We start from the raw sequence: 13,808 nt of genomic DNA on the forward strand, positions 1-13,808 counted from the left end.
TCACCCAAGTCTTTCTCTTGGCCCTCCCCACTGCCCAGCACTGCCTCTCAGGTGGCACTCAGTGACCCTTCGGAAGGGCCTTTGGGCTTCCTCAATTGTCCTGGTGCTTATTAGCACCTTCCTGCCTCCTTCCAGAGCTTCTTGTCCATTGTGGGGACACTGATTCTGGCTGGGACAGAGTTCCTCTGCAGAGCAACCCCTGCAGTGTTGAGGGAATCTGGAAACAGCATAGATCCCACGGCCTGCTGCAGCTGAGCAAACCAAGATACCAGGATAACTGTGAGAAGCATCTATGACAGTGTTCCCACATCGCCCAACTGAGGAATGCCGGAAAATATTGTTACTAGCAGCGGGTATCAAGGATAAGGTCTACGTGACTACTAATCACAAGGGGATTGTTTTCTTGCAGGTGGGGTTGTTTTCTTCTAGTTGTTTTTCTGAGTGCTTTGACCAATAATCTTGTGTGAAACACTGTCCACCCCTGTTAAGTTCTCTATAAAAGTTAGGCTATTCGGGCAATAAAATGGAGCATGATCTGACTCTACTGGTGTCTGTCGTGCTTTCGGCCGTGCTTCCTGCAACACTGCAGTGCTGTGTTTTTAATGTGTGACCAGAGCACCGTTGGTCACCCACGGCTGTAGTCGCTGTTCTTGTGCAGTGTTTGCACAGCATCAAGGCCTTCTCTGCTTCTCACTCTGCCTCACCATCGAGTCGGCGTCCACTAGACCAGGTTGCTCAAAGTCCCATCCAACCTAGCCTTGAATACTTCCAGGGATAGGGCATCCACAGCTTCCCTGGGCAGCCTGTTCCGCTGCCTTACCACCCTCTAAGTCAAGAACTTCTTTCTAATAGCTAATCTAAATCTACCCTCTTTCAGTTTAAAACCATTACCGCTACTCCTATCATGACACTGATGAAGAGTCCCTCTCCAGCTGTAGGCCCCCTATTGGTACTGGAAGGGCTCTTTAAGGTCTCCCCAGAGCCTTCTCTTGTCCAGGCTGAACAAACCCATCTTCCTCAGCATGTTCCTAGGAAAAGTGCTGCAGCCCATTGATCATCCTCATGGCCCTCCTCTGGACTCCTTCTAATAGATACACATCCTTATTGGGGCCCCAGAGCTGAGCACAGTACTCGAGTTGTGGCCTCACAAGCCCTTCTACCAGATCAACATTCACTCCAAACTTGGTGTCATCTGCAAACTTACTGAGGGTGCACTCGATCCCCTCATCCACATCATTGATGGAGATATTGAAGAGACCTGGCCGCGGTATGGGGCCCTGCGGGACACTAAGGACAGGCCTCCATCTGCATTTATTTGCATTTACCATGACTTTGGGCCAGTTTTTAACCCCACAGAGCGTACACCTGTCCAAGCCTTGAGCAGCCAGTTTCTCTGGAGAATGTTGTGGGAAAAGATGGAAAATCTTTACTGCGGTCTAGGTAGACCACATCCACAGCCTTTCCCTCACCCACTGTGAGCATCACCTTGTCACACCTTGAGATCTGATTTGCCAAGCGGGACCTGCCTTTGACAAACCCATGCTGACTGGGCCTGATCACCTGGTTGTTCTGGAAGCGTTGTGTGATGGAATTCAAGATAATCTGCTCCAAGAGCTTCCCCAGGACTGAGTTCAGACTGACAGGCTTGTAGTTCCACAATCCTCCTTCCAGCCATTTTGTAGGTGACCATCACAGTTGCTAGTCACCAGCTGACTGGGAACACCCCTGATAGCCAGGACTGCTGATAAATGATGGAAGGCAGCTTGGTGAGCACTTCTGCCAGATCCCTCAGTACCCTCGGCTATATCCCATCCAGCTCCATAGATTTGTGAACACCCTCCATGAGGGATGCCGTACGAGCAGTGGTGCCTGCTCACCAGGAACCAGGCCAGCTTCCTACAGAGCTGCCTTACACAGACTATGGCCACCAAGAGAATCGGAGTTAACAGACTAAGCTCAGATTCAGTGAGACACCACAAACAAAATGGTCTACAGGAATGGGTAAAAACGTACAGGACTGGGATTTCCTATGACAGCCTGGTTCAGAGAAGAGCAAGGACACTGGAAAGGCTGAAAGTCCCAACAGAACCAAAATCTTTGTATCCATGGTAATGGCTGCTATCTAAGCCACTAAAGCCAATGAGGAGACATCTTGTTAAAGCACCAGGGCCTCATTGCCTCCTCACCCCCACCCATGAAACAGGCAGGGTCGTACCATTCTCCTGCACTTGGCCATGCACATCCCCATCTCCTACTGCACCACAAAGAGCCCTGAGCAATGTGGGAAGGAAAGGATCTCTCTTCCCAGGGTATGGGGCAAGCGCTGGGCCTTGGGCTTGGTGACACACATCCAGATTTCCTCCACATCAGTGTCACCTTCACGCTGCCTTTGTCTCCTTGTCCTCACTGCCTCCAGGGTTCTGCTCTAACGAGCTCCAAGGGAGGCTGTGTCAGTGCTGGCCCTCAATGGGACACTGCAGGAAACTTGCCTCTGACTACTACTACTTGCAATTGTCCAGTAGGTCAAAGAGACACCAGCACAGGGCAGTTGACACTAGGACTAACACACAGACTTGATGTGCTCTCTCAAGGACACTGCACTGAAGCCATCACCACGTTGATGACACACAAGGATTTACTTTGAGTACAGTGGGGCTGCTAGAACAAAGGAGAAAATAAAAATCACTATATGATCTTTACCACTAGCTTGGTGCAGGACTGACTCCCACATTGCCCACAGCAAGTCCCGTGCTCTCAGTGACACCCTCTAGCAGCACCAGCCAGAACTCATAAAAGGGACCTGCCAAAAAACTGAATAGAAATGGAGAATCGTTTGGGAGGGATTAAATGAAAAATGGAATGATTTTTCTTCTGAAATGAGAAATGAAGGCCTAAAAGAAAAATGGATATATATTATCTTTTATTTTGTAAGATAACTCTGTTAAGATAACTCTGATAAACACTCAGTGTTTTTCTTTTCCTTGGGCAGGACCCCATGCCCAGAAGCAGGAAATGCCCAACAGCAGCTCTGTCAGTGAGTTCCTCCTGCTGGCATTCGCAGACACACGCGAGCTGCAGCTCCTGCACTTCGCGCTCTTCCTGGGCATCTACCTGGCTGCCCTCCTGGGCAACGGCCTCATCCTCAGCGCCGTAGCCTGCCAACACCACCTCCACACCCCCATGTACTTCTTCCTCCTCAACCTCGCCCTCCTCGACGTGGGCTGCATCTCCACCACTCTGCCCAAAGCCATGGCCATTGCCCTCTGGGACACCAGGGCCATCTCCTATCAAGGATGTGCTGTACAGCTATTTTTCTTTCTCTTCTGCATATCAGCAGAGTATTATAACCTTACTATCATGGCCTACGACCGCTACATTGCCATCTGCAAGCCCTTGCACTACGGGAGCCTCGTGGGCAGCAGAGCTTGTGCCCAGATGGCAGCAGCTGCCTGGGGCAGTGGCTTTCTCAATGCTGTCCTGCTCACGGCCACTACGTTTTCCCTTCCCCTCTGCCACAGCAATGCTGTGGACCAGTTCTTCTGTGAAATCCCCCACATCCTCAAGCTCTCCTGCTCAGAATCCTATCTCAGAGAAGTTTGGGCAGTTCTGTTTAGTATCTTTTTAGCATTTGGTTGTTTCATTTTCATTGTTTTCTCCTATGTGCAGATCTTCAGGGCAGTGCTGAGGATGCCTTCTGAGCAGGGACAACACAAAGCCTTTTCCACATGCCTCCCTCACTTGGCTGTGGTCTCCCTGTTTCTTAGCACTGGCATATTTTCCTACCTGAAGCCCCCCTCCATTTCCTCTCCATCCCTGGACCTGGTCGTCGCACTTCTGTACTCGGTGGTGCCTCCAGCAGTGAACCCCCTCATCTATAGCATGAGGAACCAGGAGCTCAAGGATGCAGTGAGGAAACTGTATCCATACACGTTTCTTAAGCATCCATGATGCTTTTAGAAGATGTATTCTTAATAATATGCAAATATTTTGATTCACATTATATCATATCATTTCTATCATTACAAGTGTTATCATAACATTGTCATTAATAAGAATTCCAAGAGAAATCAAAGGGTATTCGGGAAAATGACACAACATTTTTTAAATTATTTTTCTCTGTGAGTATTTTAACAATATTTCATTTTGTTTTTAATAATCTCATTCTTAGCATTCTGAATGTTACTTCTTGTGTTAGGTTTGACCACATCATCTAATGTACATACAGAACCAGGCTTCCTTGGTAGATAAAGACAATAGAGATACCAGTGGAAATTCATTGGTCTCAGTATCCCTCTCTTCCCATCTCCTCTTGACCTGGGGGAGCAGCCCCAGCATCCAGGAGGGGCTCAGGGCCAGGAGCCCAGCTGCCACAGGTAGGAACAGTGTATTTGGATTAGACCTTGTGTATCTAGGTGACAGTCCTGTTGTCTCTATAGCAGGGCCGGCACAAAGCCTTTTCCACATGCCTCCCTCACCTGGCCATGGTGTCCGTCTTTCTCAGGCCTGTCATGGTTGCCTGCCTGAAGCCCCTTCCATCTCCTCCCCATCCCTGGACCTGGTGGTGGCAGTTCTGTACCCAGTGTTGCCTCCAGCAGAGCACGTCTTCATCTGTACCATAATGATCCAAGAGGTCAAGCATGCCTTGTGGAAATTGATGACTAGATGTGTCTTGGAAGCAAGAAATTTTTGATCTGCTTCTGCACATGTCTTGTAATGTAAATAATTGGCAGAATAGCCAGTATAACTGTTTTGTTTTGTTTTGTGGTTGTGTTTGTGCATATTCTTATTACATTAATTCAGCTAATGAACACCCATTAAAATGATATGGATGTACCTGTTGAATATAGCTCATAGACTCTATGATTATGAAGCCATGCTCTCTGTGAATATAACTTTAAGGAAGTTAAGATTTAACTGCCTGTTTTGTCTGACATCCTTTCTCTGAGACCAGGCCTGGCACTGCAGGATCAGTGACCGTGTGCAGGGGTGCAGAGGAAAAGAGTCCCATCCCAGCAGCACGGCCAGGGAGCAACAGCGCTTGGGGCATGCAGAGCTGCTCTCTTGCCACTGCTGCCCTCTCCTGCTGAGCCCTGCTGGTAGGGTCAGTCCCGGCTGCTCCTTGGTGCCAGTGGTGCTGTGGGGCTGTGCTGGGACTGCAGGCAGGGACAGGCAGTGGGCATGGCAGTGGCACAGCTGGCCTCCACTGCAGCACTTCCCTCCTAAGGGGGGATCTCCTCCAAGGTGGACTGACCAGAGCTCAAGTGCTCAGTCTGGTGTGAGCAGGCAGAGGAGAGCTCTGCAGCCCGAGAACACACAAAAACCTCAGCAAAGGAGCCTGGGGAGTGATTCCTTGCAGCCCTGGGGCAATGGCAGTGACCCCATGAGCTAGGTCTGCCTCCCAGCCTGCCCAGCATGGCTCTACAGAGTGTCCCCATGCCCCAGGCACCACAGCCCCCTCGCTCTGCAGAGCAGCACCGCCAGCTGGGGTTTGGGCTGGGGCTGGGGTTGGGGAGGGCGAGTGTCTTCTAGGCCAGCTTCAGGCTTCTGTACTTGAGTGTGATCTCCACTGTGCACCAGGAGCTGAGAGACCACCAAAAGGCATGGGACTGGAACATTGCCTGCAAGGTCCCTCCTGCCCTAGCACCTCACAGGACTGGCACGGAACTGGCTCCTGAGTGTCAGAGAGGCTGGGAGCCCAGCAGGTGTGCCATGGGCTTGCAGGATCACAACCAGATCATTTCTACCTGGGCAGGTCCTGGCCTAAAAAGGGGGTGTTTGGTAGGTGTGGTATTATAAGCTCAGTGCTGCATCAGAAACACTAAATTCAGCAGGAAGTGAATGGCTGTTAAATGGCCTGTGAGTTGAGCTCTTTCTGAAGTAGCTGACAGGTCACCCTTGACTCCTGGCTGGGATCTGTGCCTTTAGGCTCACATCTGCCAGTGTCCATGGTAGGGCAGCAGAAGGCACTTGCTGTGCATGTAGTTTCTGAGATCAGCTCCTTCTAAGTACCTGGTAGGCCCCATAGTGGAAGAGGTCTTGGGTAGGGGTTGTCATGACAGAGGTGTCAGCTTTTGCCTGAAGTCATCCTTTAGGACTGCTTTCAGTTTTCGACACAGAGGGGGCCACTGCCTCCAAGACGCTTGGGGCAAACTGAACCATGCATGAGGGTTTGGAAAAAGATAGCCTGGGTGCACAGAAGCCATTCCATATCTAAAAGTTGGAGGCAGGAAACAAAATTTTGGGGTGGTACAAAAGCTGCTGGGCACATTGTGCACGGTTCACCTACAGCCTTTGTGTTCTTCACCATCCTGACTTAGGTGCCACGTCAGTCTCAAGAAAGGAGTAGCCAAAACATATGAGACAGGTACTCTGAGATCATGAAAGCCATCAGAAAGCTGCCCCTAGGAAGATGACTGATATGGGGAAGTCAGGAGAAGCCTGGCCAGGAGAGATGTGAGATTTCGGGGAGGGAAGAGGTCAGCAGAAATGAATGATTTCTGTGAGGTTAGAACGTTCAGGCAATGTAGATTCTGCTGTAACGCTGGCTTAAAACAGTCATGTAAAGCCCTTCCCCTATTCTAACCAGTGACAGTAATCCCCAAGCCTAAATGCTACTCCACACCCTGACAGGAATCCACTGTTCTTATGCCTGAGCTCAAAGTATCCCTTCAAGCCAAAACACAGCCTATAGCCGCTTTCCTTTATCTTTACACTCTCGCTCACCCTGATCTGATCAGCTTGTGGGCCACAAGGAGGAGAAGGGTGGGAATGCTGTGATGAGCTCAGCACTGCCTCAGGATCTCCTGCCCCAGCAGCAGGAATGTGACTGTGGCAGGGACTTTGAGGTCACTTCTGTCTCTGCACTTGATAGGGCAGCAGCAGGAACGTGTCACAGAAAGGGACTGTGAGGTCACTTGTGTCTGGACATGGCAGGTCAGCCTTGACTTCTCCCTGGGAGCTGCACTTTTGGGCTGACATCTGGCAGTGGCCCTGCTAGGCCAGCACAAGGCACCTGCTTGGCATGCTGACTGGGGGATCCCCTCTGCCTACACACCCAGGAGGACCCAGGCAGAAGGAAGGCCCCCAACATGGGTTGTCCTGTCCCTTCTGCTTGAGTCCATGAGTGGGCAGCAGCAGGCACAAGGCTTTGCTGTGTGTAGCCAAGAAGCTTCAAGGCCAGCAGCAGGCCCCTGGCTTGGAAGCTGCTGCTGAGGTGAGTTGTGTCTGGTTGGTTGACAGGTCGCAAGGAGCCTGCTGGATTGGGATACCTATTTCAGGAGTGGTTTCCACCCTGATGGAGCATTCTTTGGTAGTAGGAAAGAGCAGGAGAGAATAAAGCTGCCACAAAGTGTTCCAGGGAGCCTGGCACTGGTCACAAGGAGTAAGAATGGCCGCACCTCGAGTACTGTTTTTAGTTTTGGGCCCCTCGCTACAAGAAGGACATCGAGGTGCTTGAGTGGCTCCCGAGAAGGGCGACGAAGCTGGTGAGGGGCCTGGAGAACAAGTCCTATGAGGAGCGGCTGAGGGAGCTGGGCTTGTTCAGCCTTGAGAAAAGGAGGCTCAGGGTCGACCTTATCGCTCTCTACAGCTACCTTAAAGGAGGCTGTAGCAAGGTGGGGGTTGGTCTCTCCTCCCACGTGCCTGGTGACAGGACAAGGGGGAATGGGCTTAAGTTGCGCCAGGGGAGTTTTAGTTTGGATATTAGGAAGATCTTCTTTATCGAAAGGGTTGTGAGGCATTGGAATAGGCTGCCCAGGGAAGTGGTGGAGTCACCATCCCTGGAAGTCTTTAAAAGACGTTTAGATGTAGAGCTTAGGGATATGGTTTAGTGGGGACTGTTGCCATTAGGTCAGAGGTTGGACTCGATGATCTTGAGGTCTCTTCCAACCTAGAAATTCTGTGATTCTGTGATTCTGTGAGGAAATGTCCCTCTAAGGGTCGTGCTGTGGTGCCAGAAGTCACCCTCTGATCAGACCCTGGCTTTCTGTTTCCAGGAACAGCTGGTGAGGGCTGACGAGACATGGGTGAAAGCAAGGCATGAGATGTGGTGTAAATGCCTGAAGTAACTAGGAAAATAAAACTAACATTCACATTTTTAAGGAAAAGGTACAGCATTGAAGAGGCTTTCAGGGTAGGGCATAACTGCTTTATCAGAGCGTTCCCTAGGCTCCCAGCCTTAGATGCTATCGCGCTGGGGAAACTTGGTGTGCTAGCTCTAAGGAACAGCACGGAGCATAGAGTGGAGTGGAGACACCACGGCTAGGCTCTGTAATCAGATGGGACCTCGATTGTTCTTGTGCACAAAGCTGCACTTTTTGCCACCCTAAGCCAAAGACCTGTCATGTTTTGACAAATGCTGTACCCTAGTGTACTTTTTGCTCATTATAATATCATTATAATACCAAAACACACCTCCATCCCAAAAGCTACCCGCCTCCAAGGTGCGACCACCCCTCACTGAGCATGCGCTCTGAATTCCTCGGAGCCTATTACTTTAAACGGAGACGGGAAAACTTTACACCAATCATAACTAAGATATGCTTGACTAGAGCCACTCAAGCTCCACCTAAAAGATAGAAAATAATATAAATTGGCCCAAGAGAAAGGGGATGTTAGGGAAGATACCACCGTCAGGGGAGATACCATCCCGAGGACAACATCCTTAGGACCTCCTGACTCTTGGGATCAGTCGACGGGCTGAGCCTCTCTTCCCCCCCCATTGGGACGCCTTTGGGTGAGATCTGAATACTTGCTTATAAACCTCTATAGAGTCTTTGATCCTTTTAACGCGTTTATTTCTAGGCTGCGCACCTGTAACATCTGTAAACACCTGTAACATCTATAACATCTGTAACACCTGTAACATCTATAACACCTATAACACCTATAACACCTGTGTATTTTATGCATACTTACTTGCTTTTGCAGACAGTCACTATCGCCGGCAATCCAAAAGAACCTGATTATCTGTTGCTGTAATAAACCATACTTGATTGCATTGTGATAACTCTCATTGAGTGCAACGAGGGTGAGGGTGGTTATCCGTGATAGTTCAGTGTTCTGAATCTAACCAGACCCCCAGGCGGTTAATGCATTTTTGGTGAATGTCCGAACGGACCCCCAGATGGTTAATGCGTTTTTGGTGAATGTCTGAACGGACCCCCAGGCCGTTAATGCGTTTTTGGTGAATGTCTGACTGGACCCCCAGGCGGTTAATGTGTTTTTGGTGAATGTCCGACTGGTTCAGTATCCTGAATCTGACCGGGCCCGTAACGGTTAATCAGCTACACCCCTTAACGTGACACCCTCCTGTGCTGCAGCTCTGCCTGCAGAGGAGTCAGTTCATGTTCATTGCAGGCAATCTGTAGTCATCTCAAACTGTCTGAGACCTCCCAAAGACAGGGCACTGGGCACTGGAGGATTTGCAGCTCTGAAAGATCAGCTAGGATAAAACCTGAGAGGACCACAAGAATGATGTTGATGGAGTTTCTGGGCTGAAGTGTGGGAAGGGACTTTATGAAGTTCATTGATGAAATATTGATCCCTCACTGCAATGCTCTAGCAGTCTGAGTCTGTAGTACAAACTGACCACCTATTTTCATGATTCTGGCGTCCACTCTACTACAGGTATCTGCAAGCACAGGCTACAGAACAAGTCTTGCCTTTCAGGTAGTTCCAGTCTTGGCCTTCCTCTTGGAAAATCCAATCATAAATGCCATTCTCTAAAGCATTTTCTACTCGTTTCTGGAGAAACAGAGAGACCCACCCTGACAGATGCTATCAGCCATCGGATGTGCCAGCTGTAGAAGACCCCTCTGGCAACCCCACCTGCAGTGCCCTGCTGCCACAGCCTCACGGTGTCAAGAGCCTGCAGATGTGTCCTGCCACACACTGCCCTCTGTTGTTGCGCTCCTCAGTGCCTCCAAGCCCTCTCTCCTTCTCTCCTCTCTGTGCACCAGCTGCGGTCAGAGCCCCCAGCCCTGCTGCGCTGTGCAGAGGAGCTGCTCCTGGGCACAGCTGTCTCTCTGTACCAGGGCCCTCTTGCCACGAGCTCTCTCTCTGTCCCACAAGCCCGGCCCAGCTCAGCAGCACAGCACCCGACCATGGCATCGTTTGCTCTGTGCCCTTGGGTTCCCTCGAGGTGTCCCCAAGGCCTCAGGGCTGACAGCTCCCCAAGGCAGCAGGGTCTCTGCTGGGGTGTGCTGATTGAAGCACACTGAACGCATCACCAACTACTCCTTGCTGAATTTGGGAGAGACTGATTTTAGAAGCGTAATTTATTCTATTAAAGTTTGATTGTCAAACATGAGTAAAACAATACCCTTCCTTAACCCGTATTCCCCCCACACTGCATGGCAGGATACCTCAGCCATGACTACCAGGGATCATTTCACTCCTCTGAACGTGTTCTAACAAAAGAGGGGGGACCAGAATGCTCTAAAAGGGTTTCCATGAAGGGAATGGGACTCTAAGACACCATTTGTTGAGTTTTCCCAGTAATCCACATTGAAGATCCTCTACCCATAGACAACTCTCGTCTTCCTCTTTCTCATGACCAGCACGGTGACTGGGATGTGGAACACCCTCATCACTGTGCTGGTGCCTGCGTCCAAGCACCTACTGATGCTTGTGGCCTTCTTCCTGAGGGAGAGTTGTCCTCCTTGCACAGCTCCAGCAGCCTGCCCCAGATGCAGGCCAGCTTCCTGGCTGGGGACAGCACCCCCTTTGCTCAGAGGTGGCAGCACTCTCAGCTGCACCTTCTGCATGACTGCAGTGCTTCCTGCTGGGGGCCATGTCCTACGGTCAGCCCTGGGCTGTATGCCACCCCTCTTCTCTGCAAGGCTCGAGAAGTGGAAGGTCTGACTCCAGAAGGCAGCTGTACCTGAACCAGGGGAATTTCTCTCATGTACAGGAATTCTTTCTCCTCCTCCCAGCTCCAGCTCTGTGGCCCCAGTGTCGTAGACACCTCTTGCGTGGTTTTGCCCCATTGCTGGAGCTCTCCTGCAGTGCCAAGGTGATATTCATGGTCTTTGATTTCATAATCTACATTTTGGATCCAAGCTACCTCTTCCCTTCCATAAAGTTTTTATGTGCGTGCATCCTGTGTTGGTAGACTCAAGCCCTTATCCACTTGCTCTTCTGTCCTCATGGGTGTCACTGTTTCCTATGACACCATGATATCTCCATGTGAAGTGCAGAACAGTGCATAACATAAGCTACTAATACAATCAGCAAGTCAAAAATAAATAAATAAATAATAAATCAGTATCTTATTTCCTTCAAGCATTTGGTACGGCATCTTATTCATTTATTTATTTATTTATTTATTTATTTATTTATTTATTTATTGTGACTGTACAGCAATCATAACATTAGTCCACACAGGAACAGGACATACTCTTAGGCATGAACAAAATTTCTCTTTTATTGAGAAGAACTTTTGGTCTTCCTCCTCGGAGATTTTAACCAAGCCCTTTCCCAAATCATCATCATCCTCCCTGTCCGTCCTCAGGTTGCTTAGAGGTGGTGTGGGAAGGGCGAGAGAGGTACTGGTGGAGATGCAGATGTCATCATAAGACCTCTCTCAAAGACCTTGGAAAAGCCAGATATAGGAGAGACGTTGCTCAGGATTTGGAAAAGGCAGAGGTAAAAGGCATCTTCTACAAGAAGGCTAAACAGAAAGCTGATTAAGCGTAACTAAGGATTAAAATGCCATTCTTAAATCTAGCCTTCAAATCAAATCTAAGTTAAAAGCCTCAAAACTTGTCATTATCCTAAACCTTGAGCAGGCACCTTCAGCAGAACACCAATCCAACCCTCAATGTCCTTGCCATTCCCTTAACCCTGGAGGGTGACCTCTAATTCCTAAACATTAACCTGATCATCTAACCCTCAAAGCCCTCCACCATGCACACAGCACATCTCAGCTTCAAACCCACTCCTATCCCTATCTTCATCTTCTTGTCCCATTGGGGCAGGGCAGGGACTGTGAGGTCCTGCAGCAGTCCCATGGCATTGGAAGAGGCATGTGAGGTGACAGGTATGTGATCAGATCAGAGGCCACAAGGAGGAGCTGGCTGGGAAGGCTGGAATGGGATCAGGTGTGCCACAGGATCTCCTGGGCCTGCAGGAGGCAATGGCTGTGAAGGAGTTCTTATTTCTACCCTTTTTAAAAATGGGAGTGATGTTTTCCTTTTTCCAGCCAGCAGGGAGTTCACCTGACTGCCAGAACTCTTCAAACATGATGGAGAGAGGCTGGACAACTACATCAGGCAGTTCCCTCAGGACCCTGGGTTGCATGACATCAGGCCCCATAGACTTGCACGTCTTTAGTCCTTCAGGTGGACTCAAACCTGCTCTTCACTTGCAGCAGGTGGGACTTGGCCCCTCAGCCTCCATCTCTGGCTTCAGAGAAATGAAAGACTTGGGAAGCCTGACTGGGAGGGAAGACTGAGGCAAAGACACCGTTGAGTACCTCAGCCTTCTCCATGTCTGTCATTACCAGTTCACCCTTCTCATCCATCAGAAGGGGGTACACTCTCCTTGGCCTCTCATATCTGAGCAATGTATCTATGGAATCTCTTCCTGTTATTCTTTGCATCCCTTGCCAAGCTCAGTTCCATTCATGCATTGCTTTCCTTTTCCCATCCCTCCACATCCAAAACAGAAACATGCATGAGGGCTTGGGAAAAGTAACCCTGGATCGACAGAAGCCATTTGGGAAAAAAAAACATGTAGGTCGGAAGCATGACTTTGTGTAGGTGCAGAGCTGATGGGCACATTGCGAAGGATGCTCCTAAAGATCTTTGTGTCCTTTTCCCTCCTGACTACAATGCCACTTCCTTCTCAGGAATGAAGGAGCCAACAGAGGTGAGACAGATACACTGAGATGGTAAATGTCATCAGAAAGCTGATCTCAAGAAGATATGGGGAGGTCAGAAGCAGCCTGGACAAGAGGTATATGAGATTATGGGGTGGTAAGAGGAGCATGGCCAGCAGAAATTAATGATTTCATAGAGGTAAAAACATTCCTGCAATGCCAATACTGCAGTAACAATGAATTAAAAAAGCCACATATGGCCCTTAATTATTTGAACCAGTAATTTTAATCCCTAAACCTAAATGCTACTACAACACTCTAAAAGGAATCAATTTTCTCTCTTGATAACCATAATCCCTTCCCTTAAAACTAACATTAAAATGCTCTATTCAACCCTAGACTCCCTGGCAGATGTAAAACACCCGTAAAACACAGAGCTTGTCCATACCTCAACCGGAGACCTGACAGCACAAGCAGAACAACAAACACTCCTACTAAAACTTTGCTTAATCTCTAACATAGTAAGTGAAAAATAGGTACCGAGGGGGCTAGAGAAAACTTAGCTTTACCTCAGGATCTCATGGCCCAGCAGGAGCAATGTGACTGTGGCAGTGAATGTGAGGTCACTTCTGTCTCTGCACTTGATAGGGCAGCACCAGAAACGTGTCACGCAAAGGGACTGTGAGGTCACTTGTGTCTGGAGGTGGCAGGTCAGCCTTGACTTCTCCCTGGGACTTGCACTTTTGGGCTGAAATCTGACAATATCCCTGCTAGGCCAGCAGAAGGCAGCTGCTTGGCATGCTGACTGGGGGATCCCCTCTGCCTACACACCCAGGAGGACCCAGGCAGAAAGAAGGCCCCAACATGGGTTGTCCTGTCCCTTCTGCTTGAGTCCATGAGTGGGCAGCAGCAGGCACAAGGCTTGGCTGTGTCTCCAGAAGAAGCTGCAAGGCCAGCAGCAGGCCCCTGGCTTGGAAGCTGCTGCTGA

At 49.6% G+C, this 13,808-nt stretch overlaps 2 protein-coding genes across 2 annotated transcripts in view; one reads left to right on the forward strand and one right to left on the reverse strand.

Moving 5' to 3' along the window:
• LOC311428150 (olfactory receptor 14C36-like) overlaps nucleotides 1-13,808 on the reverse strand; it is a gene marked incomplete at both ends in the record, with an annotated part of 45,355 nt that overhangs the window by 19,880 nt on the left and 11,667 nt on the right. The gene's annotated exons all lie outside the window — the stretch shown is intronic.
• On the forward strand, nucleotides 3,013-3,948 carry LOC311427982 (olfactory receptor 14C36-like; the record flags this gene model as incomplete). The annotated part of the gene is made up of 1 exon (XM_084539554.1): nucleotides 3,013-3,948. One exon carries the CDS (start codon nucleotides 3,013-3,015, stop codon nucleotides 3,946-3,948), a length of 936 nt encoding a protein of 311 aa, XP_084395680.1.

Source organism: Aythya ferina (genome assembly GCF_964211825.1).
Source record: "Aythya ferina genome assembly, contig: HAP1_SCAFFOLD_29, whole genome shotgun sequence".
Lineage (NCBI taxonomy): Eukaryota > Metazoa > Chordata > Aves > Anseriformes > Anatidae > Aythya > Aythya ferina.